This window comes from Aplysia californica, unplaced genomic scaffold (assembly GCF_000002075.1).
Source record: "Aplysia californica isolate F4 #8 unplaced genomic scaffold, AplCal3.0 scaffold00249, whole genome shotgun sequence".
Taxonomy (NCBI): domain Eukaryota; kingdom Metazoa; phylum Mollusca; class Gastropoda; order Aplysiida; family Aplysiidae; genus Aplysia; species Aplysia californica.
The window spans coordinates 816,245-843,274 of NW_004797519.1; the positions used below are offsets into that span (position 1 = coordinate 816,245).

A 27,030-nucleotide genomic window follows, 5' to 3' on the forward strand; every position below is an offset into this window, starting at 1 on the left:
GAACTGTGGCCTGCGACCCCCATCTAGACTTACTGTGACCCTCTCTGGATCTTCTAGGATCCGCATATGGATTTACAATGTGACCTGTGTCCCATCGTCTGGGCTTACTGTGACCTGTAACCCATGACTCCCATGTCGACTTACTGTGACCTGTGACCCCCATCTAGACTTACTGTGACATGTGACCCTTGTCTGGACTTACTGTGACCTGTGACCCCCATCTGGACTTACTGTGACCTGTGACCCCCATATGGACTTACTGTGACCTGTGACCCCTGTCTGGACTTACTGTGACCTGTGACCTCTGTCTGGACTTACTGTGACCTGTGACCCTTGTCTGGACTCGTGACCCCAGGTCTTGACCCACTGTCCGAGACTTGCTGTGTTTGGATTCTTTTCATCAGAACTGCACACATGATGGATGATCTGATGTAACTTTTTTTCTCTCTCTCAATCTCAGTATACTGCTATATTTACTCTTCCCGTCTAGTGTGCCTTACAGTAAGGGTTACTATCTACGTGATATAATCTCTTTTAGATCTGTGATTTCGAGACGGCATTTATTATTTTACGCTGTGTATTATTTATCATTAAATACTCTCTTTTTTTTCTTTTTTTTTGGTGCAAAGTGTTGTGATAACCTGTCGTTGTGATTATTACAGACAGGAAAGATCTGTATTTGGAGTACCTGTTGTGACAACTTATAAAAGGTACTCTGAATTTGGGAATGGCATTCACTAATTTGTCAGAGTGAACTTTTGTTTAGTATTATTATTTGCATACGTTTCTCCAGGGAAACGAATTAATTGATAATTATTATTATTTTGTGAAATCCTTTTGGGTGCAGTATTTGAAGTGTATTAGTATTACATACATCTTGTAGAAATGTCTACAAATAGGTTTCAGTAATTGTGTTCAGATACAAAATGTTGGTATCAATCGTGCCTTATTTAGCCTGTGGAATAGGCAATTCGGGGATGTTTTAAATGGGACAGTTTTAGGCAATACAATATTGCCATACTTTTGTCATAAGGTTTAGCTTAATGGCTAATGCGTATTCAGTCACAGTATCAACGCAACATGTGTTTTATATATATAAAGTCTTCCAGTCTTCACTTTACAAACTCTCTTCTTACTAAGGCATTCTGTTTCCTTCTGGAAGCCTGATTTACAATTATTATTGTAGGCGGAGAGTTTGTGTACAATCAGATAGAGTTATATATACCTGCATGTTTCTACTCTTGATACAGCTTTATTATTATCAAGTCCCCCAATAATGGTATATATTAATATATATATATATAATATATATATTTGAAGACATGTACTACTTTAGTTGGAGAGTTTGCTGTACTATTTGATCAAGTCATATACCTGCACGTTTCTACTCTTGATAGAACTTTATTATCAAGTCCCCAGTTACGGTATATGAAGACACATGTCTTGTATCATGTAATGACCTACCAAGTGAGCATGTATTATCACATTCCCACATTCTGCGTGCATCAATAAAAGACATCTTCACCTTAGAGCTGATGTTTTCTCTTGGTGCCCATGCATGCTGCGGTTGTCAGATTAGCTGAAAATGAATAAACGCATCTCTTTTACTCAATGTGAATTCCATTGGTTTTATTTCTGTAGACGATTCTCTTTTTTTTCTGTTTGTTTTTTGGTCCTAGAAGTGGAGAAGTTCTGTTGTGTTCATTGTTGTTTCTGTGTCTACATGTACAAGCTACAAGTTAGTTTTGCTGTCTTATCAAAATCAACTGGCAAAACAATAGACATTGTCATAGATGGAGAAGGGGGCTCTCGTGGCCTAGAGGTTAAGGTGTTGGCCTCTCATTCAAAGGTCCCGGGTTCGAATCCGGGTAGCGACCAAAAAATTTTCTTCTCTAAAATTGTCTCCTTTCACCTCCTTTCCTGCTCTCTAGCAATGTTCTGTTGTCTGCTTTCATTTCCACTTTCTGTCCCCACCCCCTCACCTCCTTTGCCCCCTCCTCTGGGCTCCTGACTCTTTCTGCAGCATTTCTACTGCTACTCCTTGGCTCCTCCTTACTGCTGTCTTTCTGCCATACCCCTGATCTTCTGGTAGGAAAGATCTACACCTAGCCTTCTCGGACAAGGGCGAAAAATCTCGGAGGGCCCGTGTGCAAGTTGCGCACGTTAAAGATCCCTTGGTGGTCTAAAATCGATAAGAGTAGGCTTCGGCCGCCACCCGGGCAAAATTCAAAATTTCCTACCAACTGAAAATATTAGGTGTGTCCCGCGCGCTCATATGACCTATGCAGTTGCGAGCGCCGTAAAACACTTTACAAAAACAAAAAAAAATAGATGGAGAGAGAATTGAATTTGTACTTCAGTTCGAATAAGTTATCTAGAGGCAACAAGAAGTACAGAATAACACAGGTAGCTGGAATCTGTCGGGACTGGCCTCAGTAGTTCGACGCATCTGTATTTCGAGGGATATCTTACAAAGATGAAGAAAAAAAAACCCCGGGACAGCAGGCACAGTTCGATGGATGCGTGATTTCGAGTCTTCTGTTTTCGGCCTGTTATACTGTATATATATATATAACTATATATATAACTATATATATATATATATATAACTGTATATATATAATATGTAAGTATAAGAACAGCTCAGCTCAATTCAGAACTTTTTGACTGAAATTGAAGCTCCAAGTACATGTACTTGTATCCAGGAATTGCCCCAAAATACATTAAAAAATACAATCAAACTCGGATATAACAGGACAAATGGGAACGGCAGTTTTTCTCTGTTATAAGCGAGTCATGTTATAACCCATTGTCATGGGAAACTACTAGTACCATCGTACCTTCAGCTTCCTATGTATATTTGATTACCGCAGATCCTTTTCTAGTGGGATGTTTCGCTGACACTGAGACGGAATCGACCAGTGACCACATCACAATGGTGGGGGGGGGGGATGTGTTTCAAAGTTTGTGTTTAGGCAAGCGATCATACAAATAGGCGAAATGTCTTGGTTGAGACCAATTTTAATAATTTGGCGGATCGAAAGCAAGTTCATGCGCTGCATTCAAGTCTACGCAAATTGAACCCTGTTATAGCCAGGTTCATATTACTTGCACTAACAGAGAAAAAAACGGGGATTTGATTTATCACTGTTATATCAATGCAATGTACAGCAACGCTTTCAAAAGAGGCAAAACCATCACGTGCTGCACGGAAATCCTCCGCGAACTTTTGCCAAATTTGCTGTTTTTTGACACCACGGACATTCCTCAGTCAAAATTTATGGCGCACATCATAAACGAACATACGGTTTCGAACTGTGCTCACTTTGGGTGCAATATAAACCGCCGTTTGCGCAAAATCCAGTATCGCATCAACATGCCACCGAGACGAAAGCTGAGACGCTTTGATCGTGCCAGAGCTATGGCAAGGCTGCAGAATGGAGTTGGAGCCTGAGAAGTTACCAGAAGGCTTGCAGTGTCACTCTCCATCATTGTCAGCCTGAGGCAGCGCCATCAAGCCACAGGATCAGTCGAAGAACACCCACGTACAGGTCGACCCAAGAAGACCACTCGGAGTGTTTGCAAGTGGTCCTTAACTTATGTAGAAGTCTGTGTATGTGAGAATTGGACACTCGTCTAAATAATGAAATTGAAGAAACCAGCATTTTCCCGCCGTTTTGGCAATTTCTATCGATTTATTTTTTTGGACTCAACAGCTTTCATGCTCATTTTCTGCGTGGATTTTACTGTAAAACATTGATTCAAGTTCAAGGTTTAAATAAAAGTAAATGTTCAGTTTCCAAGGACTCTCAAGCTATGGAAGTCGCCAAACATTAGCGACCATTTTCTCACCACTTTTACTTCTGACACTAGGCAACCCCCACCTCCATCAACGGCAAATATCTCGACTTCTACTTCTATTCAAGATACATTTTTAAAAAATAGAACATGTAGAGGGTTTTACGGCGCTCGCAACTGCATAAGGTCATATGAGCGCCAAGGGGTGGATGCCAACAGAGAAGTCCTTACAGGGAATCAGACTTACTCTGCTCACCTCTCTAGCTTCAGCAGCACAGAGTCTACTTCGACTATCAAGGCACCCCGGAGATAGCGGCACTTGGGAACTTTGAGATAGGCAGCCCTGAATAAGGGAAATCTCTGTAGTTAGCAAATTCAATGTTGAACACACTGGTTTTTTAATTTTTAAAAATATCTCGGGTACTTTTAGAGATATGTCACATTTTGCAACACTGGATGTAAAAACAAAGGAGAAAAACCCAATTTCTCGCAAATTTTTAACCTTTGGTGAAGTACATGTAGCAAAAAGAACTATTTTTAATTTTTTAAAAAGTAGATTTAAATTATAATAAAATCCTTCATAGATATATATATATATATGTGTGTTATTAATAACTTTATGGCTAAGTGCTTTCTGACGGAACTAAATTTTTGATCAGGTACAACTTCTTTGGCCTTTTCACCCCGCTGCTCAAAAACAGCTTTGCCAATATCAATAACTGGGGGGGGAGACCTATCTCTAGGCACACACACATACATACACACACACACACACAAACACACACACATATGCAGACTTCAAAAGAAGGAGATGATTCAGTGGGCATGTGACACTGTTTAATCACAAAGAACATTGTCATCATCTGAGTAAAGGGTTGGCTTTAGCTCACAACAACAAGGGAAAAAAACAAAACAACCTCATCATAGCAACTTACAAGCACACCATAGAAAAACAAGCTGATGCTCTGAGTTTACACATTATTGTATGAGATAAAATTAAAAAGGATTCTATCTACATTTTGTGGATGTTTCAAGTTTCAGTTTATGACCAGTTTTATCTTCAATGCACAACAGCGTGATCTGCGTTTTGTTCTAGAATGACAATTCTGTTCCGAGAAAAGTATACATGAAAAAAAGTGCTATCTGCACTTTCCTTTAAAATTTTGACATCCAATATCTCAAAAGTACCTAAAATGCAGATAGAAGCCTTTTAATCTCAATCGGCGACATGCTGCCATTTTTCATGGTTATCTCCCTTAACACTCGCACATAGTCACAAACTCATACAAATTGTGTCCCAACTCTTTACGCTCTGCAACTTTTCATTACTAAACAGACCATCCTCCTATACACGCCAAGTAGACAGTAGTACTAATAGTACTATAGCTTGTTCACTTCCGTCTCACCATGGTTAAAACAAAACATGAAATCGCTCTTTTTATTTTCTCAGATCTTTGTATATATGGGTCTAAAAGTCGGGTGACCAACAGAATCACTTTTCAAGATGAACAACATGGAGACATTTAGACAGTTGTGGGATGAAATCTACAAGCTTACACTGTAAAGTGGGGGCAGGGTGGTGTCGCTGTCTCAAAATGAGCAATTTATAGGCTAGGTTACTGTAAATCATTCATTTTAGTGATCCTGCAAAGAGCGTGTTTTTATTAATGTAGGGCTTTGGTAGCTGGCCTACATAAGTGTCATGCAAAATTTCATGGGCACAGGCAAAGTAATATAAGGTCTAGATCTAGAATATTTTTAATACAAAGACAGACAAAAGTGAACAAGCTATTTATTATAACAGAAGAACAGTGGAGTCCACTATTATAAATCAAAATCTGCAGCACTGCAGGATTTTCTTCTATTAAGGGTACGTTTTACAGAATAGAGAGATTGCTCAAACAGCCGATCATCCAAGGCAGTGCTGGGTTCTATGATTCTTTTTATTTTTAAAAGAAAATAACTGAGCAACAAAGCAAGACTGTGAAAGTGATTATTCATTCATCCACAAGCAAAATGAAGCTATGTATACTTGTATAATAACCCTGACATGATTGTAGCCTGCATTAAAAAAATCTTTGATACTCTGACTTAAACTGAGGTTTGATAAACATTGAGTAGGTAATCCAAAACAATTCATTGGACAACAGAATTAGCCAATAAGTACAGGAAGTAATTTTCAACAGTTACCAAGAAATCTTTAAAAAGAGCTAATACAAACACAAGGCAACCGAATAGAACAAATAATGATAGTTTGTATTTCTTACATAAGTTTTATCAACTCCTTTCATCATCGGAGGTTATCTACATACCAATATATCTCAATATAACATGATTGTACGCATTTCTTCCATAATTTCCATCAGCTCATTTCATCATTGAAGGTTATCTAAGTTATATATCAATATATCTCAATATATATATATATCAATGACACATGTCAATATCAGCAATGGTCGTAACAAGATGTCCAAGTTGTCTGATCTAGTGTACACAACATCAACAAGTACCGGTATTTCAAAGTATTATGCTTTTTAAAAAAGCCAAAAAACCACTGAAACATTCATCAAATGGTAGGGTGCAGAAGAGGGTTACAGCAACAGTATCTGTATCCATTTATTGAGCTTTTATTTTTTTCTACCTAAGAAGAATGTTGAACAGCCTGAAAAAAACCCCCACTATCAAACTCTTCGAATCCTTCCCCTAAGTACAACATTTGATATTTCTATTATATAATAATAATAATAAAGATCACTTCCCACTCCTTGGTGGCTCTAGGCGCTTCACAATAACATATCATTTGATAACAATAATATTTGACGCATTTACTTGTTCTGTTGAACATGTCAAAAAGTATTTTGTCATTGTAACAAGAGTCATTTTGACCCTTCCTTACAGGATTAGCAAAAATGTTCTGACAGATACATTGAAAAACAGATCTGATTGTGACCCAAACGTTCCTTAAGAGGCTATGCTGGTCGCCATATTATAAGCAAGGGGTGTTTGAGTTTGAGTAAAGAGAAGTACTGTACATCAACACAATAAGTGTCATTCAGTGCAAGTGAAAAAAAAAAGTCAGACATACAAATACAAAGGAAAGAAAGATAAGAAGTAGGACCTGGGCTATTCCTCGGTAACTGACGGGATATTTGGGCTATAATTTCTGACTTTCTTACAATGACAACACTGTAATTCAATATCAATTTATTCATTTCAACATTAAATGATCAGAACATTTGAAAGACATGTTAAGAATCATACAATTAAATGCAGTCATTTGAAAAAAAAAAGTACGTTATGCATATTCTGAGATGTGTTTTAGTTTCGGTAAGTGACGGAACAGAAAAAAAAAAAACACCTCAAATGTTCTGTCAGTCACTGTGGAATAGCCCTATCAGTGGCGTCCCCTCACCACCCATAAATGGGGTGGAAACATTTTAGGCAGGTACAGAAAAAAAAAATGGAATAACAAAATATCCACTAATGAATCTGGAAAATCCTTATTTCCATACTCCCCACCAAAGACTTTGAAAATTCATTATGTCTACATTCTAGATTTGGAAAATTCATATTGTGGTGACCTAAATAAGTTCTAGACCACTGACAAAGATAATCCAGTACCGGTACAGACTATTGACCTAGACAATCCATTATCATGATTATGTCCATCTTCTTCACCAATGACCTGGATATTCCATTACGTCTTTCTTCTTCACCAATGACCTAGATAGATAATCCATTATGCCTTTCCTCTTCACCAATGACCTGGATAATCCAGTATGTCTGTCTTATTCACCAAAGACCTAGATAGATAATCCATTATGTCTTTCCTCTTCACCAATGACCTAGATAATCCATTAGGTCTGTCGTCTTCAGCAAAGACCTAGATAATCCATTATGTCAGTTCTTTTCACAAATTATGAGTCCACTAACAACACAGCAACTTCAAAATGTTATTTCAATAATCTCACAACTCACAACCGTCGACAGCAGCAGCTCAACATTTTGTACCAAAGGCGACATTGCAGTACACACAGAAGAATGGCGACAATACAGATAGTAGAACAGTGATCGAGTAAAACAGACAGCAGGACAGCATCAATAAAAACAACAAGAAAAACAGTGACGATTCAGACAGCGGGGAAGAGCATGTATGTATAACCCTCCAGCGATAAAATGGCCTCAGTTATCCAAGAGTAATTACATATTATAATAATTCAATCACACGTCTGTACAACAAGGTGTATACTTTCTCCAAGGTCTTGCGCGTATAGCACGAGGTTTAATGTCACTTACGGTAGTTATACTGTGCGTTCAGAATCTCTAAATATAGCATTGACACACTTTCAGTGTACAGCCATCCAAAGGCAGAGTGACGTAACTGAACATTTCCTGATTTTGCAGGGAAAAAAACCCATGGAAAACTTTTTTGATGATGCTTATTTTAGAGACCAGTCCCTTATCATCTTACGAAGTGTAGCTTTTCCACTTTGAAAACTACTACTCTGGATGCAGATAGATCATCCGGTCTTTTGAAGAATATGGGCACAACTAGTGTCACATGGTGTAACAAATCAATAAAACTTAAAAACTTGACTTTATCGTTTACGTCACTCTGCCTTGAGACAGCAGTATAATACATGCCAGCTCCATCACATTAATCACAATACATATTTCTTTATAAATAATGCCTAAAGGTTATTTCACAAAATATGCACACCTGTGAGTGTGTGTGTGTGTGTGCGTGTGTGTGTCTGTGTTAAAAAAAAGGGGGGTACACATGTTCATGTGACCACACTCACATACACATAAGTATATGAGCCATTCTCATTAGGATGGCATAAAAATAAAAAGATTGCAGTAGCCCAAATTTTGGAAGAGTTGCTTTCTATGCTTTTCTGACTAAAACTAAAACAATAGTGTCTGTCTTTTCTCATTTTCGAGCTGAGAAGATAATCAGATTCAACATGAGCACAGGAAAAGGGCATGAATTTGTTGTAAATTCCCCAGGTTTGGACTTAGCTTACAAATAACTGGGGCACATTTGCCAGGGTTCTTTTTTTATATTTTAAAAATGAAAATGCACCAAAACAAGCATCAACGAAGTAATAATATAGACCTACACGTCATTAAAAAGGTTACTTGAAACATGGTAGGGTTGGGAAGAGATTAAAAGTGGGTGGTTGACGGGTGCTCTGGTATGAGTTGCTCCTTCTTTCCTATCAAACAACTACCATCCTTCTTTTCTTTGTACACTACTACTCTCGAGAAACACCGCTAAACTTTGACACCAATATAACCTGTTAGTGTTGCAAGTGCCGTAAAATTTTTATTAACATGCGCTCACTACCACTGGAAAAATTTTAATCGCCGACGCAACCAGGCACACTAAACATAACTAAACAACGAATGGACATCCTGAACTAAAGTAAATACCAAAGAAAGTCACTCTATAGGATAACTGAATGGTAGATGAAAATCTCTAAATTTTTAAAGCATGTTTCTTGGGCTGCCAAGGTTTCTTTAATTAAATAAAATTCTACCATAGCTTCAGCATTCTATACTGGTGCGATACTTGAGAGTGTTTTTCACTGTATGAGCCTTCGGTACTGTAGGTGTTAAAACTAAATAGATTCCGAATGCCCGATCAAAAGTGTGGTCTGTGATGGTGAGCCAACGTATCCTGTGACGCCCATGTCCACAAAACGTAACTCCTTTGATTTAATGAAAGCATATAATTATTGAGACAACAACCAAAACATTTTTTTTACTGATCCTATTTAAGTGTGTAACTGGCTTGACTTGCACAGCTGAGCCACTTTCCAAAGCAACAAGTGGGGGAAAAAAAACTATTCACAATAAACATAGTATCAAAATCATTGGCAAATATTTTTGTTTGTTAAACTTCAGCCAATTTGACATATATGCCACTTATTAAAAAGCCTGATTTAGATTCACCTGGGAGAGAGGCCCTCTAACCATGCTCACCTTTTGAAAATGGCTCACATTTTATGACACAAAACATAAATAAGTTCATAATTTGAATGCAAACACACACACACACACACACACGCGCACAGACACACACACATACACACCACACACACATCTGTACCACACCATACAGTGCCAGTGTGTAACTGATGGAGATGTCCAAACAGCAGCCCCAACAGCTAGCATCCGAACCATCCTGTGTCCATCTACAACTTGTTCACTTTGGTCTGACGAAGGTGCTAAATGCACATCGCTCTGGATGGCAATTGTTAGCACTACTGGCCCCTACTGGGAACCGAGCGAAGCCATTTGGGGTTTGTTTTTGTTTTGTTAAACGTTTTACGGCACTTGCAACACAACAAGGTCACATAAGTGCCGAAGATTAGAGGTGTAACCAGAGAGTAAGAAACATAAAAAAAGGAGGGGAGATAAAGAAGATAGATGTCTGATAGGAAAGAAAAAGCAAACCACCCACTTTGGGGTTCCCTCGTTTGACAGATTAGAATCCAGAATAACAAGATTGTAACTCAGAATTTTTACAGTTTAGAGTTCGTCACCTTGGCGATGTCGCCCACTAGTTGGTAATTTGGTAATTCTGATGGGTGGAGATCACCCGGGTAGTGACAGGCGTTATCTAATGCCCCCCCTCCCCCCCCCCCCCTTGGAAATACATGTACGTGTCATGTAGGTGGGTGGTAGAACATTTTATCCTCTAAAAGGTTGCAAAACTGGGCACTGGCTATTTTAAAAAGTTAACAAACACCGAGTTAAAGTGTCTAGACCTTCCCCTGTACTCCCTTAAAATTATTATGTGTAAAAGTGACAACTCTTATTCCTTTCTTTTTTTTCTGAGACAAAACCATATTAATTTTATTCTTCATTGGAGGGAGATACAATAGGTGAAAACTTCGGAACTCAAACATCTCAAAAGCGAGAGTGACTGAAATACAACCTCATTATTCTGGGGTTGTGAGATGGCCACCCCAAAACCTTTATGCATTGAAACAACAGAGAGAACAAAACAGCCTGTCTAATGCCCCTACTATACACAAGTTACACAAGCCACCGCTGCCATTATAATGGGTCTACAGAGCAACTCCTTACTCAGGGGAACGGAGGAATGGTGGAAGGTGGGGGGGAGAAGAGGAGGAATCTACAGAGTAGTGTATGGGTATTGGCTAGGAGAACGTCTTACTTACGAGTTAGTTAGAGGGAAGGGTGGGGAGTGACAATGAGGAGGAAGAGGTGAAGCCGATGGAGGAGGAAGAGGAGGTAGGAGCTCCAGAGTATAAGCTAGGACAGCTTCTTACAGAGTAAACTATGGGCCAGAAGAGCGTCTTACTTAGAAGGAAGGGCGGGGAGAGGGATGGTGGAGGAAGAGGAGGTAGGAGCTACAGTGTAGGGTATTTGCTGGGAGAGTTTTTTGCTCATGGGGGAAGGGTAAGGAGGGAGGAGGTGGAGGAGGAGAAGGGGTGTGGATGGTGGTGGAAGAGAAGGAGGTAGGAGCTATAGAGTAGGATATTGGTTATTAGAGTGTCTGACATATGAGGAGGGATGGGGAGGGAGGAGGAGGAGCAGGTAGAAGCTACAGAGTAGGTTGTAGTCTTGAACAGCTCCTGTATGTTACAAATAATAACTTGCATCTGGCATACATCCACATACTGTAGCACCCCTCTCCTCTCATACAAACACTCAAACATACCCACATAAAGCCGCACACAGTCCTCCTACACACACATACCCACACACCTACTCGTACAAAGCCATATACAGCTACAAAATCACACATATACACAGTCACATAATCCAATGTGAATGTACCCGCACAAAGCCACACACAGTCCTCCTACACACATACCCACATATACCCACACACCTACTCGTACAAAGCCATATACAGCTACAAAATCACACATATACACAGCCACACAATCCAATGTGAACGTACCCACACAAAGCCACACACACACTCGCACAAAGCCACACACACACTCGCACGCACACACAAAGCTATACACACACACTCTCACACACCCACACACACACAGCCAGAAGCACTCCCCCTCCGCTTCCTACTCCTCCAGTAGCTGCGACGGCCTCGGCTCCTCTTCCTCAGGCACTGGAAGATGTCTCATGACTCATCATATCATTCATCCTTTGCCGGATTCTCTTACGGGCTGCTTCATACCTGAACCAAATCAAAGGAGTTTGTTTTAGTGAAAGTTTTACCACACTTGCAACACAATAAGGTCTTATAAGTGCCGAAGATTAGTTTTAGTACGGTCTTACGGCGCTCGCTTAAGGTCATATGAGCGCCAAGGGGTGGATGTCAACAGAGAAATCCAAACGGGGGAATCAGGCTTACTTTGCTCACCTCTCTAGCCTCAACAGCATAAAGTCTGCTTTGACTATCAAGGCACCCCGGAAATAGCAGGTCACAAGAGTGTGACAAACATACAAAAGAAGTAGAGGAAAAATGAAGATAATAAGGATGAGGAAAGAAAAAGAAGCATTCCCATGTTGTTCCGGCACAGTATGAGCATGACATTGATAAATCAGCACATTTACAATTCTAGTGTGTGTGTGTGTGGGGGGGGATAGGTAAGAGTTTTACGAAAAATGCAACACAATAAGGTCAGTCTTAGTTTTTTTTAAGTTTTAGTAGAGGTTTTACGGCACTCGCAACTGCATAAGGTCATATGAGCTCCAGAACATTAGAGGTGTTACAAGAGAGTAACAAACATAAAAAAGAAGGAGGGGAGACAAGGACGATAGATGTTGGACAGAAAAGAAGAAGCAAACCACACCAGAGCACCTGCCAACCGCCCACACAATAAGGTCATGTAAGTGTCGAAGATTAGGTGTCACAAGAGAGTAACAAACACAAAATGGAAGGAGGGGAGATAAGGACGATAGATGTTTGATAGGAAAGAAGGAGCAAACCACACCAGAGCACCCGCCAACCACCCACAATCAAAGGAGTGAAAACGTTAGAATTTAACAAGCAGCCAAACATCATATGACTTACAGTAATTTTTCACAACAATAACACTTTTCTGCAACCCAAACATAACATGAATTACAGTAAATATCATACACCGGAACTGAATTAAAACAATGAAACAATACTTTTCTGCAGCCCCACACAACATGACTTACAACAAATATCCCACAACAGCCGAAGGAAAGCAATGAACTTTAAATACTGCTGCAGCCCCACATTTCACGACTCTAAATCTTAATGAAAGACCTATCAGCCTGCTCTGTAAAAATTTCCGGGGGGATAGAAATTTGAACGGCACAGCCATACATGAACATGCCTTACTTTGGTTGTCAATCTTGCAACACAATACTTTTTTTACTCTTTCGATAATAAGCGTCTCATAATTGAAGCACCCATCGTCCTAAAACAACAGAGCGTCAGATATTAGATGCACTCTTCTACACGCCATTTAGAGCTCTAGAGAAAAAAAATTAAGTCAGACTGAGAAGAACAAAAAAACTATGCGGTGAAAGAGTAGAAGAGGAGCAGCAAACACCTTCTTTCTTTCTACCCAGACTTTCCGGAACATTCAAAGTTAGAGAAGCCTCACCTTGCTTTCACTAGAGACACCTCCGACTCTTCATCTCTGAGGAACTTGGCCATGATCCCTCGAAGCACAGCCTCTGGTAAAACCAGCAGCTGTTCCACCTGAGAGACAGAGAGAGAGAGACAAAGGGGGGAATGAACATATAATATATATAGAGGGAGAGAAAGGGAGAGGAGAGAAAGAAGGGGAGTGGACATATAATATAGAAGGGGAGGGGGGGAGAGAGAGAGAGAGAGAGAGAGAGAGAGAGAGAGAGAGAGAGAGAGAGAGAGAGAGAGAGAGAGAGAGAGAGAGAGAGAGAGAGAGAGAGAGAGAGAGAGAGAGGAGGGGGGGGGGAATGGATATATATGATATACATAGAAAGAGAGAAAACAGAAAAAGAGAAAAAGTGGGAAAGAGAGACAGAGTAATAGAGGTGAGAGAAAGAGTGGGGTGTTAAAGAAAGAGAGATAGAAAGGAGGGAGGGAAGGGAGCGGGGGAGAGGGAAGGAGAGAGGGAGGAAAAAGAGTGAGGGAGAAAAATGGTGAGAAAGAGAGAGGGGGCAAAACGAATTTGAAAGAAAGCCTCAATCAAAATGTGGATGAGACATAAGGTATCACAAAACATGAAACGCTTAACCTTAACTAGACAGTTCTTTCACAAACAACTTCTTCCGTTATTTTGGGGACAGATAAGCACACACACACACACACACACATACATCTGTATAAGCACTCAAAGCTCATACTCCTATGGGATAGAGCACTATATAAATGCAACGTTATTATTACCATTATTATTATCATCATCATTATCATTATTATTAACATTGTTATTGACACACCAATATACATAGGAACACACACATGGCCAGAAACTGTGACACACAAATGTACTTAACCACAGACATGCATACACACATACAAAGAGATAGGCAGACACACAGGCAAACCCAAACATACACACATACTCAGACAAACACACATACATACAATACACAAACTCACACTCTCCCAAACACATACACACTCTCACACACACAGACACACACACACACACAACCAGTCACTTACTCATTCACTCACTCACACACACACACACACAAACAGTCACTTACTCATTCACTCACACACAAACACACACACACACACACACACACACACACAAACACATGCACACACAAACAGTCCCTTATTCACACACTCACACATAACCACACACACATAACTACACATACACACCCACACACCCATTCCCACCCACACACCTCATGTGGTAGATTCTCCTCCTCAGCGGACTCCACAATTGGTAGCTGTACAATGACGCCTGAAGGAACGGCCTCCTCCATCATCTCTTTTTCTTTGATAAAGATCTTCCCGATGGATTCATCAGGTCCCAACTTCAACCTCTCCATCAAGGGCTTGTCTTGCCTGGTCAATAATCGTTCTCCTGCACAAACAAAAGACAATTTACTACCTCAAAATTACAACAAGGTTCTATCCGACATTTTTGGCCGTTTTGAGCTAGTAAGACCAAGAGGTCAGAAACAAAATATTCTATCTGCTTTATCAAAATCGTAAGATATTCGAAGTCATCCTCAAGATATTCAAAGAATTGCATTTAAAAAAAGCTTGACATGAGGTGAAACTCAAAATCCTCAACGTCAAATTTATCAAAACCAGGTAGTGAGCAGACAGAACTTTGTAATTCTTGTTTTGTTTCGTTTGTTTTTGTAAGTGTTTTACGGCGCTCGCAACTGCATAAGGTCATATGAGCGCGAGGGACACATTTAACTTTTTCAGTTGGTAGAAAATTTTAAATGTTGCCTGGGTGGCGGCCGAAGCCTACTCTTATCGATTTTAGACCACCAAGGGATCTTTAACGTGCGCAACTTGCACACGGACCCTCCGAGACTTTTCACCTTTGTCCAAGAAGGCTAGGTGTAGATCTTTCCTACCAGAAGATCATGGGTGTGGCTGAAAGACAGTAGTAAGAAGAAGCCAAGGAGTAGCAGTAGAAAGGCTGTAGAAAGGATCAGAAGCCCAGACGAGGGGGGCAAAGGAGATGAGGAAGTGGGGGCAGAAAGAGGTGACGAAAGCAGATGACAGAACATTGCTAGAGAGCAGGAAAGGAGGTGAAAGGAGACAAATTTAGAGAAGAAAATTTTTCAGTCACTACCCGGATTCGAACCCGGGACCTTTAAATGAGAGGCAACACCTTAACCTCTAGGCCACGAGAGCCCCCCTTTGTAAATCTGAGGTAGCGAATAGCGAGGCATCGTGGTGAAATCAGGCACTCACCAAAATAAAGAAATTGAAGAAATCTGCATTTTTTCTGCTAGGTCAACAATTTGGTAACAAATGTGTGTTTTTTGGCCTAACACCTGTTACATCCATTTAAGAACGGGTTTCAGAATAAAGGCACCCACAAAAAATTATGTAAATTTTCAGTCCATCACTCGGGATACCTGAACTGAGTGGGATACAACATCCCAGCACGCAGAAGGAGATACTTTATTTTCTTTTTTCTTTTTCTTTTTAAATTTCCCCATTCTTTGCGATTGAAGGAGCTGAGGGTTACCTGGTTTCAGAGGCAGAATTAGCGAGAAAATGGCCCCCAAAGTTTGGAGACATCCATAGCTTGAGAGTCCATGGAAAGTGAAAATTTACATTTTTTTTTGTGTGCCTTTAATCAACGATTTTCAGTAAAATCTACACAGACATGTGTCTTCAAATGGACATGAAAAGTGTTGAGCCAAAGAGTAAAAATTCAATAAAAATTGCAAAACCAGCATAAAAAGGCTAGTTGCTTCAATTTAATCATTTTGACGAGCGTCTAGATTTCACCACGATGCCTCACATATAGTGAAATGTGAGCAGATGCTTGTAAAGAACATGACTTACACCATAAAGTTGAGTGCAGCTGTGCGCCAAGAGCATGACTTACCTTCATCATTGACGATATACAACAAATACTCATCGGGACTGTTCTGAACCTGCCAATAGAACAACACTTAACGTTAAAGTGGCGGGATCACATTTTTTTAATTTTTCAAATATTCTATCATTGATATTTCCACCTCAAATTTCCACCTAAGATAAAGCAATTCAAAGATATAATTCTGCTAAATGTAAGATCTCACATGATTCACATAATCACGAAGTTAAAAATAATTTAACGTAATAACAAAAATAAGCATACAATTTGAAGATACCACTTCTATGACCCTACTCACCTTGAACTAATTTTTCAGTTTTAAGAAGAGTTTTATGGCACTTGCAACACAATAAGGTCATGTAGGTGCTGAAGATTAGAGATGCTACAAGAGAGTAACATACACACAAAAGAAGGAGGAGAGATAAAAACGATATATAAATGTTTGATAGGAAAGAAGGAGCAAACCACACCAGAGCACCTTGCAACCTCAGTGCTTTCTTGTCCTATCTCCATTATTTGTTTTAGTAGAGGTTTTACGGCGTTCGCAACTGCATAAGGTCATATGAGCGCCAGAAGATTAGAGGTGTCACAAGAGAGTAACAAACATAAAAAGGAAGAAGGGGAGATAAGGATGATAGATGTTTGATAGGAAAGAAGAAGCAAACCACACCAGAGCACCCGTCAACCACCCACTATCTCCATTATTTAACAGTGAAAACAGTTCATAACAAAGAGTGAGCTTAGGAAGAAGTCACATTTTCAATGTAAAAAAAAAGTGGAGATACGACAAGAAAGCACTGAGGTCGCGACCTGCCAACCGCCCACTCACCTTGAACTTATCCAGCAGTGCTTCTATGACGTCGGAAGAGTCCATGGTCCCATCAACAGTCACACTGGTACAGCTGCCTAACACAGGGGTGAACACACTTGTCTGCAACGCAGGATGTTCAGTTTCAGTCAAGAGTTTTAATACGGCACTTGCAACCCAACAAGGTCATAAAAGTGCCGAAGATTAGAGGTGTTACTAGAGAGTAACATGCACAAAAAAAGAGGAGAGATGAGAACGATAGATGTTTGATTAGATGTACTCGCTAACCACCCATGTAACACTGGATGAAGCATATGTCACGTGGTCAGTACCACACACACACCAGATCATGGGACCCGATCAGTGCCAACACACACACACACACACACGCACACACTACACACACACACTCATAAACACACACACTCTCATAAACACACACACACTCAAACGTGCGCACGCACGAACACACACTAACACACACACTCTCTCTCTCACACACACACACACACACTCTCACACACACACACACACACACACACACACACACGTGATACATATTTCTTTCATGTATAATCTCATCTGTATTTCTTTTAAACAGTGGAAATTCTTTACAGAACCCTGTGTAGAAAAAAAACATGACTTACATCGTAATTGAAAATATGCCCATTAATGGAGGCTCGTTTCCATTTGGTCGGCTGGTCCCCTCGGTAGGCGACAGTTTTGAACTTTCTCACACCAGGCCTCTTTCTCCGTACGACATCGTCGTTGCCAGAGGGTGATAAAAGTATGTCATCCATGTCTCTTGTTTTATGGCTAGCGGAAACGGACCTTCCGAAATCCTGGAGGGAAAAAAAATGGGGATAAAGAAAGAACACATTATTTTCCAAGTGTACGGGGAAAAGAAAGTTTTCACACAGTGCCTGGATTGGAGGAAGGGGGAGAAGGGGACAGGGATAAGTTGAGAGATGGTAGAAAGAGGAGGAGGGGGGAGGAGAAGGAGGAGGGATAGATAGATAGATAGATAGATAGATAGATAGATAGATAGATAGATAGATAGATTAGATAGATAGATAGATAAAGTGATAAATAAGCGATTTTGTTTTTTTGTTTTAGTAAGGTTTTACGGCGCTCATAACACAAAAAGGTCATATGAGTGTCGAAGATTAGAGGCGTTACAAGAGAGTAACAAACACAAAATAGAAGGAGGGAAGATAAGGACTATAGTTGTTTGATAGGAAAAAAGGAGCAAGCCACACCAGAGCACCCACCAACCACCCACAAAATGAGCGATGGATTTCGATAAAATGAAAATGATTTGAGATTTGAGGTGGTAAATTATGAAACAGAAAATGATGTGAAGGATAAGGTGATAGATTGTGAAATAAGACAGAATGAAGATTTTTTTGTTTTGGTAAGAGTTATACGGCACTTGCAACACAATAAGGTCATGTAAGTGCCGAAGATTAGGTGTTACAAGAGAGTAACAAACACAAAAAAGAAGGAGGAGAGATAAGGACGATATAGAGTTTGATAGGAAAGAAGGAGCAAAAACACACCAGAGCACCCGCCAACCACCCACACAGAATGAAGTGATGGACAAGGTGACAGATTATCTGTCCCCGTGGCTTTATGCACCCCGCATTATTTAGCAAAATTTGATCATTTTTTGCATAATTTTTTATTATTTTCCTTCATCGTTCTTAGTTAAAATTATCAGAATCATAATTTCATATTTTGGGGCTCAGTTTGCATAATTTCAGAATTTTTCTTGAAAAAAACGGCGGGGACAGGATTATGAAGAAGTTAAAATTATGATGTGACGGATGATGACACCGACAAAATGACGTGGTCGATTACGTGATAAATGATGAAACAGACGAAATGATGAGAAAGATGAGGTGATAGATGATGAAAAATAATCAAAATAATGGGATAAATGAGGTGATGGATCACAGGAAGACGACACAAGACAGACAAAGCAATAGATGAAGAACAACCGAACAAGACAATAGATGATGTAGTGCATGTAAAATAATGCCACAGACGGCTTACACGATGATGGGCTACATGACGCGACAGAGGGTGAGACCGATATGTTCCAAAGTCAATTGCAGGGGCAAAAAGTATTTTTCTACAATTTAAAGAAGATGCTCCCCCTCCCCTCCTCGGCACCCTCCTTCCCAATCTCCACTCCTTCCTCCCTCCCCATTCCCTTCCCTTCCCTTCCCTCCTTCTCTTCCCTTCCCTCCTCCCCGTGTCCCTCCTCACTCACCCCCCCCTTCTTAAACTTACAACAGTACTGGCCAATTTGTTCTCTGGAATGTCGGCAGCACTGGCGTTGACACACAAACTGTGTCGCCACTGGGAGATGGGTGGGGGTGGGATGTCATCACAGTGAACCAGCTGGATGGGACGGCTCAGGCCCCAGTAAATTCTCAAAGGCCCTTTCACGTCCACATTGCCGTCATCTCTCTGAGAAAAAAAAAGTAAAAAAAGATAACAAATGAAAAAATTTTGGTTTTTTATGAAAAAAATATTTTTAAAAAGCAGTTTAGTTTTGGTTGGCTGAAAAGAAGAGTTTTACAGCACTTGTAACATAAATAGGTCATATAAATTCTGAAGATTCAAGGTTTTACTAGACACAAAATTCCAAAAAGAATAAGAGTAAGAATAAGAATAATAGTAGTAATAATGATAATAACACTAAGAGTAATAATAATAATAAAAGTAATAATCGTAATAATCATAATCATAACAATATAATCATTGCAATATCCAACGCATTCACATTCTACAGCATGCTCTATGCAGTTCGATGTCTTTCCAAGGGATGAAGCGTAAGGCCCCTGACAAGATTTGAACAAATGACCTTACAGTTGCAATGCCGAGAGCCAAACCACTAGGCCAAAAAAGAAGGATAAGGGTGATGGATGTTTGACAGGAAAGAAGGAACATTCTATTAGGGAAAATACTGATGAAACACAGATGCTTCCAGTTAATGGGAAGGGAAATACTTAAATGACCCATGAAGTTGAAGTTACTAAAGGAAACACAGATAACACACAGCACTCATTGAGGGTACACGAGTATATACTTTAGTTTTAGTAAACGTTTTACAGCATTTGATGAGACTTAGGTCAAATGAGTGCCAAAGATTAGGGGCGTTACAAAAGAGTAACACTCGAAGGAAAGAAGGAGAGATGATAAGAATGGTAGATATTTAGAGAGAAAAGAAGGAGCAAGTCACATCAGAACACCCGCCAACAACTCTCGAAGGAATATAGGTGTTTTAATAAAGATAATACTGATGACACAGAGCCGCTGCTGTGGAAAATACTAAGTAAAGAAAAATACAAGAAAACGTTATTGCTTTTCGTTGGCGGAAATATATATCTGCACAACACAGAATAGCACATTGACACCTACCTCGTCTGCTGTCATTTGATGACGAATTTTTCCTTCGTGGAATTTGTTAAATTCTTCAATCTTCTGAAGCACTTCTCTCCTGCAATGAAAAAAAAAGAGGGTAAAAAGAATGAGTCATCGCTTTATCAGTCATGGCATTCTTTAGTCAGATTTTACTTACAAGAACAATTGTACCACTTGTCAACACTGTCAGTCTCGTCATCTTTAAAAAAAATACAGTACTCCCGGCCGAAGGAATATATATATGCAAACTGAAAAAACATATATCATTTGGGGTTGTAAATATTTTTTTTTTAATTTGACATTAGAGGGATCTAAATAATTGGCAAAGTTGCTGGAAATTTTGCTAAGTGCCACTTCCTTTGTACATGACACTCCTGTTTATGACCCACACAAATGCCCAAATCCCTTCATTTGGAGCGATTTGACCCTGCTTCAAAAGTTTTGTACTGTAAAAATTAGCATCCTGACATCTGATGAAAATTAATTGATTCACCCCCACAAACTGTTCCCATTTCCACTAGCACTGTAGCTCATCGTGTTGGACAGAGAGCCACCTTAAAAATAAAAGAAAAAAGAAAGAAAGTACAAAGAAAATAATCCTTTTTAAAATCTAACATGAAATTGAAACAAACTGTCACAATCATAATTTAGTTCTGAGTCACATTCAGCGTCATATTTCTAGGAATGAACAAGCCCTACAAAGACATATACCCTCCCACAACGTTTAACACTACACAAAACCTCTGATAGTCCAGTAAAATCAAATACATTTCAGTTGACTGTTAGAGATGATGATTTGAAAAAATTAACAAGATGTAAAGTCTAAATAGGATAGATCTTAACATTGAAAATGGGTTTTCCAACTGAATAAGACTTAGTCTCTTGGTAAATTTGTTTCCATAGTCTCTCTGTCTATATATATGCACAAAGTAAGCAAGCTCTGCTGGTATAAATGTTTTTGTGACAGGACAGGTTCTTTATTTAATAAAGTGGCAAGTTAAGGTAGAGTAACTACTTTTGCCTTTCGACAGGCTTTGATCTTAACAACAGGCTCCTAAAGCAAAGGTACGGGTATTTCAACTTCATATACCATGTACTGTACTTTAAACACAACGATTCCTGTTTACATAACAAATAAGGCCCCCTTTAGGATATACCATTCCCCCAAAAATTTCATTGCATCACATTATAGTTTACAACAAAGGTCATGTTATACAAGAAACAAAAAGCTAACAAAACAAACAAGCAACTGAAAACCATAACTGCTTCTAGAAGAATGACAGGTCAATCATCTGGCAAGTTCATTTTGTGTTTTTGAATGTAAAGTCTTCACGTTAGAGTGTCACACATTTCTTTACACTACACACCTGGTAAAAATACATTTTTTCCTTCTGAATTTGCGCAAGACCACAATATTTGGGTCATCATCCATGGGTCTTGGGTTCGACATGAAAATTCACTCACTCAGTTCCAACACCTTCATACACAAATGAATCAAAATGAGATTTCAATAAGAAGAGAGTCTTAGGACCACAGAAGATCCAATACCCCAGAGGACCAGAAAAATTTACATAAATATCACCACAGATAAATTCTTCCAATACAGTTGAAAAATATACACAGAGTTTCCTTCGTTTCTAGCACTAATTATTTCACAAGACTGAGGAACTCCCCTGTGAGCAAATTATAGTTGAGCAGAAAGAGTGTGCCTCGCACTAGCCACTGAGTAACACACCAGACAGTTAAGAGTCAGTAAGAGGCCTCTTGAGCACCCACTTCCTGGCCAGCCAACACAAAACCTGAGACCTTCAGCTGCTTTGTAGTTTTGCGTCATCAAGTCCCCAGTGTCACATCGCGTACACACCTTCCTTGACAGACCATGTAACAAACCAAAGAAACATGAAACTAACCTTGGTTTCAGTGTCAGAGCCGGATCTCTGCACATGTGGCACAAAACTTGTTCAGCTGGCGCCACTTGAGAGAAATATGTCCGGATTACTAAGTTCACCACCAAGAAAGCAATAGTAGCAACATAGTGGTGCCAGCCAAATGTTTTTTCAAAAGTGTACATCACTCATGTGGGATCATTTCTAAAACTTGAACTGGGTAATCGCTTCCAAAGAAAAGAGTATTTGAGAAACCAAAGTTACATTTCCAAGTGTGATTTTTTTTATTGACCTTAACATCCTCTCATCCTGCACACTCGAAGAGTGCTTTATCAAAAGTTCAATTTTTATTTTCTAAACTTACCAAAATTAAATGTTTATTTGTATAAAGAGAAGTACATCCACATAATGATGACAATATAGTCAGTCATTTAAAGCAGGAAATCGGTACGACAGGCAGACAGGAACAAGAAAAAAAAATAGGACTTATATAAATCAGTGGCATTCTCAAGCCATCCATAAGCCAGCTGACATTCTAAAACTACGAATCTCCACAAATATCAACTACAGAGATTTTATAAATAAACAAAAGAGCAGAAATCTCCTTTGTTGACCTCCTCTATTTCAACTGTGATCAACAGCAAGGCATGTTGACTTTCTTATCTCAGCCATAGTTGATAATCTTTAACTGATGTATTCATTTGTCACAGTATCAGTTGTAACACTTTTTAAGTTGGAACAGTAAACATGACAGCAGCAACACATGACCTTCGAGTCTGCAGCGATGGGCTACACAATCAGACACATCAGCTTTGCTTTTCTTTTGAACCTCTATTTATTGCTCCTCCTAGGGAGCGTGTCCCCCCAGAGGGTGAAGGTAATTTTAAAAAACTAAAACATGATACAGCCCTTTAACCAACCCTAATCTCACATTATTGTCCCTGCAACTGTAATAACGTAGTATCCTCTGGCTGAAATAATGTTAATACTAAAGTTAACTTTACCAAAGGCATACATCATAAAATGAGCGTTATGATTTTCTCTCTATCATTTGATTACCTCTCAGTAGTCTCAGCCTCCAAAATTTGTTCAAAGGTATCCACATTTTGGTACTCATTTCGAGCACAAAAAATACAAAGAACATTAATCTGTGAACCAGGACAGTGCCAATGTCTCTGTGTAGGGTAGGTTAAAGGGCTGTATCATGTTTTAGTTTTTAAAAATTACCTTCACCATCTGGGGTGACATTTTCAACCTCATTGCGAGACTGTTTTTCTCATATAAAATTTTACACATAAGCATTTAATTTATATATCATGTATAATACTTTGCTTTACGTACACACTTGTCGATTAATTTTTAAGATGTGATGTCTTTTTCGTTGTAATGCGCATTGAGCATCTTTTAAGAAATGGAAATGTGCAGTATAAATGCTATTTATTATTATTATTATTATTAATCTCTGGACACAAAATAGGGGGAATATTGGGTCATACGGACGCTGTTCATTTTGTTTCCTTGTTATCAAGTGTAACAGTGACAATAACTGAATGTGAATGTATCATCAGTCATTAACTCATTCTATGCAAAGGTTGAAAATTCTCAGAAGATATGAAAAGCAACCCACCAACATGAGATCTACGAGTATTCTATCACTGTCACAATTGTGACATGTCAACTTAACCACATTGTTGCCTTATGACATACCTGGTACGAAATGAAAATGCATGATAACGATACAGTTTCTAGCTTTGTGCCGTACCATGGACTTTACGGATGTGTGCAAAACTTGCCCTCCTGATTGCTATCCACATTACATGTACGTCACAGTAATTGCCTGGTTGCAATTCTTCTGTATGGAGTTTGAGTCATAAGCACTGTGTGGATTTGTATTCATTCATGAATTTTAAAAACCCAGCAGCGTATCAAATTTGCTTGTTACTTTTAGGCTTGCAAGCGAATGATAAACACAGGTCTAGTCTTGCAGAAAACTATGGCTATGGCTGTGTGCTCTCGTAAATCGTAAACATCAAAATAACTTTAAATGCAGAAAATGTCCCTTTTTTACTTAGATTTGCAAGCGTTTCGAAATTATGAGTGTTAAATAGGAATGAGGAAAGTGAAAAAAATGACACTGTAATTGAAGGCTCAGAGTCCCATGTCATGGGAGGGTTAGATCTAGACCACGAATCCATAAACACAGAGACATTGGCACTGTCCTGGTTAACAAGCTTCAAAATTTAAAAATAGTGCTGACAGTAAGAACATTATATTAAGGCTACCCCATGGCAACAAAGGGATTTATTAAAAGAAAAATTAAATTTAAATGTTGTCTACCTTTACCTTTTTAATATTCAAAACTAAGTACACTAAGTAGAGGGCAATGTTACTGGGCACTGCTGCCCAGTCCTTGTGCACACATGTGTGACTTGATGTGGTGTGAATATATACAGTCCAGGATAATCCGGTTCAGGCCCCAACGATATCTATGGAGTATGGGTTTTGACTCCACCAACGATTACTTTTGGTTCTAAACGATTACTTTTCGTTTTCAACGTGTGTGATGATGTTTGATGCACCCCCTCTTATTTAAAAACAAGTGAAATACTGCTTATTTTGTGCTGGAAAATAGCAGTGCATCTCTCGCTCTCTTTCAGATAAAACATTTTCACCTTTGTAAATAAATACGTAGTCTGTAGTGTAGTGTGTGTGTGTGTGTGTGTGTATGTGTGTGTAATGATGTGGTTTGGGGGGGGGGGGGGGGGGAGGGGGGAGAAAGAGAGGCTAGATCTAGAATAGAGACAATAGAGAGAAAGACAAGTCTTACAACAACAGTGTCACACACAGAAAACAAGAAGAGTCAATAAAGTCAGTCACACAGACAACACAATGACAGTGCAAGCCTTTTTTGGGCACTGGTTAAGATTTGCCGTCCTGCCACCATGTTGGTTTGTTTACATCATCAGCAACCTGATGACCTCTTGGTATGAGAAAGGTTAGAGTTTTGATTTTTTATCGAGATCTACATTTTTAAGCTCAATTAAAATCCTCTTTCCGACTGGCAAACTAGATTCTATAGAATCTAGGATTTAGTGCGCACTTTTGGGGCGGCAATCAGTTGGATTCTTGTTGTTAGAAGAAATCTAAACCTGTGTCGCATTGAGTTGCTGATGTAAACAAACCAACATGGCGGCGGGACGGCATATATCTTAACCAGCGCCCTTTTTTGGTCCAGGACTAGAGTCTAGTTTACACCTAAGATCTATATCTAAACTTCATGTAGATCTCTAGATCTAGATCTAGATTCTTTCTAAAACTGTATAAACTTAGTCTGACTTGGAGTTTGTGAAGACAGAGCTGATTCACATCTTACTCTTTGTCTTAGTTTAGATCTAGATCTAGATCTAGATCTAGATCTAGATATCTAGATCTAGATATCTAGATCTAATCTAGAATCTAGTAGTTTTTACTTTGGACTTCACATTCACAGACAGGGATCTTTTTTAGTCGTTTCAGTTCAGTGTTCAACTACTCTAGATCTAGATAATCTAGATTTCTAGATCTAGAATCTCGTACTGCTGGAGAGTTTTTAAAGTAAAAATAATGGTCTCGAAAAATAGCCTAATTTTATCATTCGTAGATTCTAGGCCAAATCGTAGAACTTTTATTAATAAGTACTTTTTTGTAGTAATCTTCTAGACTCTAGAATCTTGCAGCTTACCCATTCATTTTGTCACGAATATGTTATTGTGTGCGCCAAAAAAGATCTATAAACTGATGCAGGCACCTCTTAAAAACAATCAAACACGCTTCATTATCTTTATTTTTTTAGGTCGCGACGTTTAAATAGATAGCTGGGTCTTGTAAAATTTTACTTCCCTCTCCCTTCTCGCCTGTCTGTTGTTTTTTCCACATAGACCTCAGCTGCCCTTCTCTTTCCAAGGGACGTCACTCTTTTTCCGAAATTGTTTTTGATGAAAAGGAAAATGTTGGCCACTTGGCTCTCTCAGCTGTCTGACGGCCTGTTCGCAAACAGACTAAAAATAAATAATTTATTAAATCTTTTTAACTTTGTCATCGTCATCAGTTACGTAAATCCTACAACGAGTAAAGACAAAACCGAATCTTTTAAAACGGTTACAGAAAAAGAGAAAAACAAGATAGATCTAGATCTAATCTTCAACACAACTTTTTGGCATAGATTCTAGTTCATTTCGAATTCTGGCAAAAAGAAATTATTGCATGAATGAGTGTTTGTGTAGGCTAGCCTAGGCTAGTGTAGTGTAGTGTGTGTGTGTGTGTGTGTGTGTGTGTGTGTGTGTGTGTGTGCTGTTGTTGTCACCACCGGTTCCACGTACCACCATGTACATTCAACCCTCCACTCTCTACCACGGAGAGCACAGAAGGATGACGGGTAATTCTGGAGATTGTGCAACCGTTCCTGCCTGCTGCAATTTATGAAACCACGGGGTGGGGGTTTCCAGAAATCCTGACCTACACCAAAAGTAGGCATTGCCCTACCTATGGGAGAAGTTTGGTTTCATTGGTGTGGATAATTGTTTTGTAAAAGAGAAAACTCTCCTTGTCTTTTAAAGAAACTGAACAG

General features: G+C 39.3%; 1 protein-coding gene across 1 annotated transcript in view; it reads right to left on the reverse strand.

Moving 5' to 3' along the window:
- Positions 1 to 10,628: 10,628 nt before the first annotated feature.
- Positions 10,629 to 27,030, reverse strand: part of LOC101859711 (ras association domain-containing protein 2) — a gene marked incomplete at its 5' end in the record, with an annotated part of 22,316 nt that continues 5,914 nt past the window's right edge. The window contains 8 exon segments of the mRNA XM_013083696.2: positions 10,629 to 11,980; positions 13,386 to 13,483; positions 14,629 to 14,810; positions 16,308 to 16,356; positions 17,128 to 17,229; positions 17,754 to 17,948; positions 19,402 to 19,581; positions 20,536 to 20,614. Of these exon segments, the coding sequence (XP_012939150.1) occupies positions 11,905 to 11,980; positions 13,386 to 13,483; positions 14,629 to 14,810; positions 16,308 to 16,356; positions 17,128 to 17,229; positions 17,754 to 17,948; positions 19,402 to 19,581; positions 20,536 to 20,614 (961 nt within the window).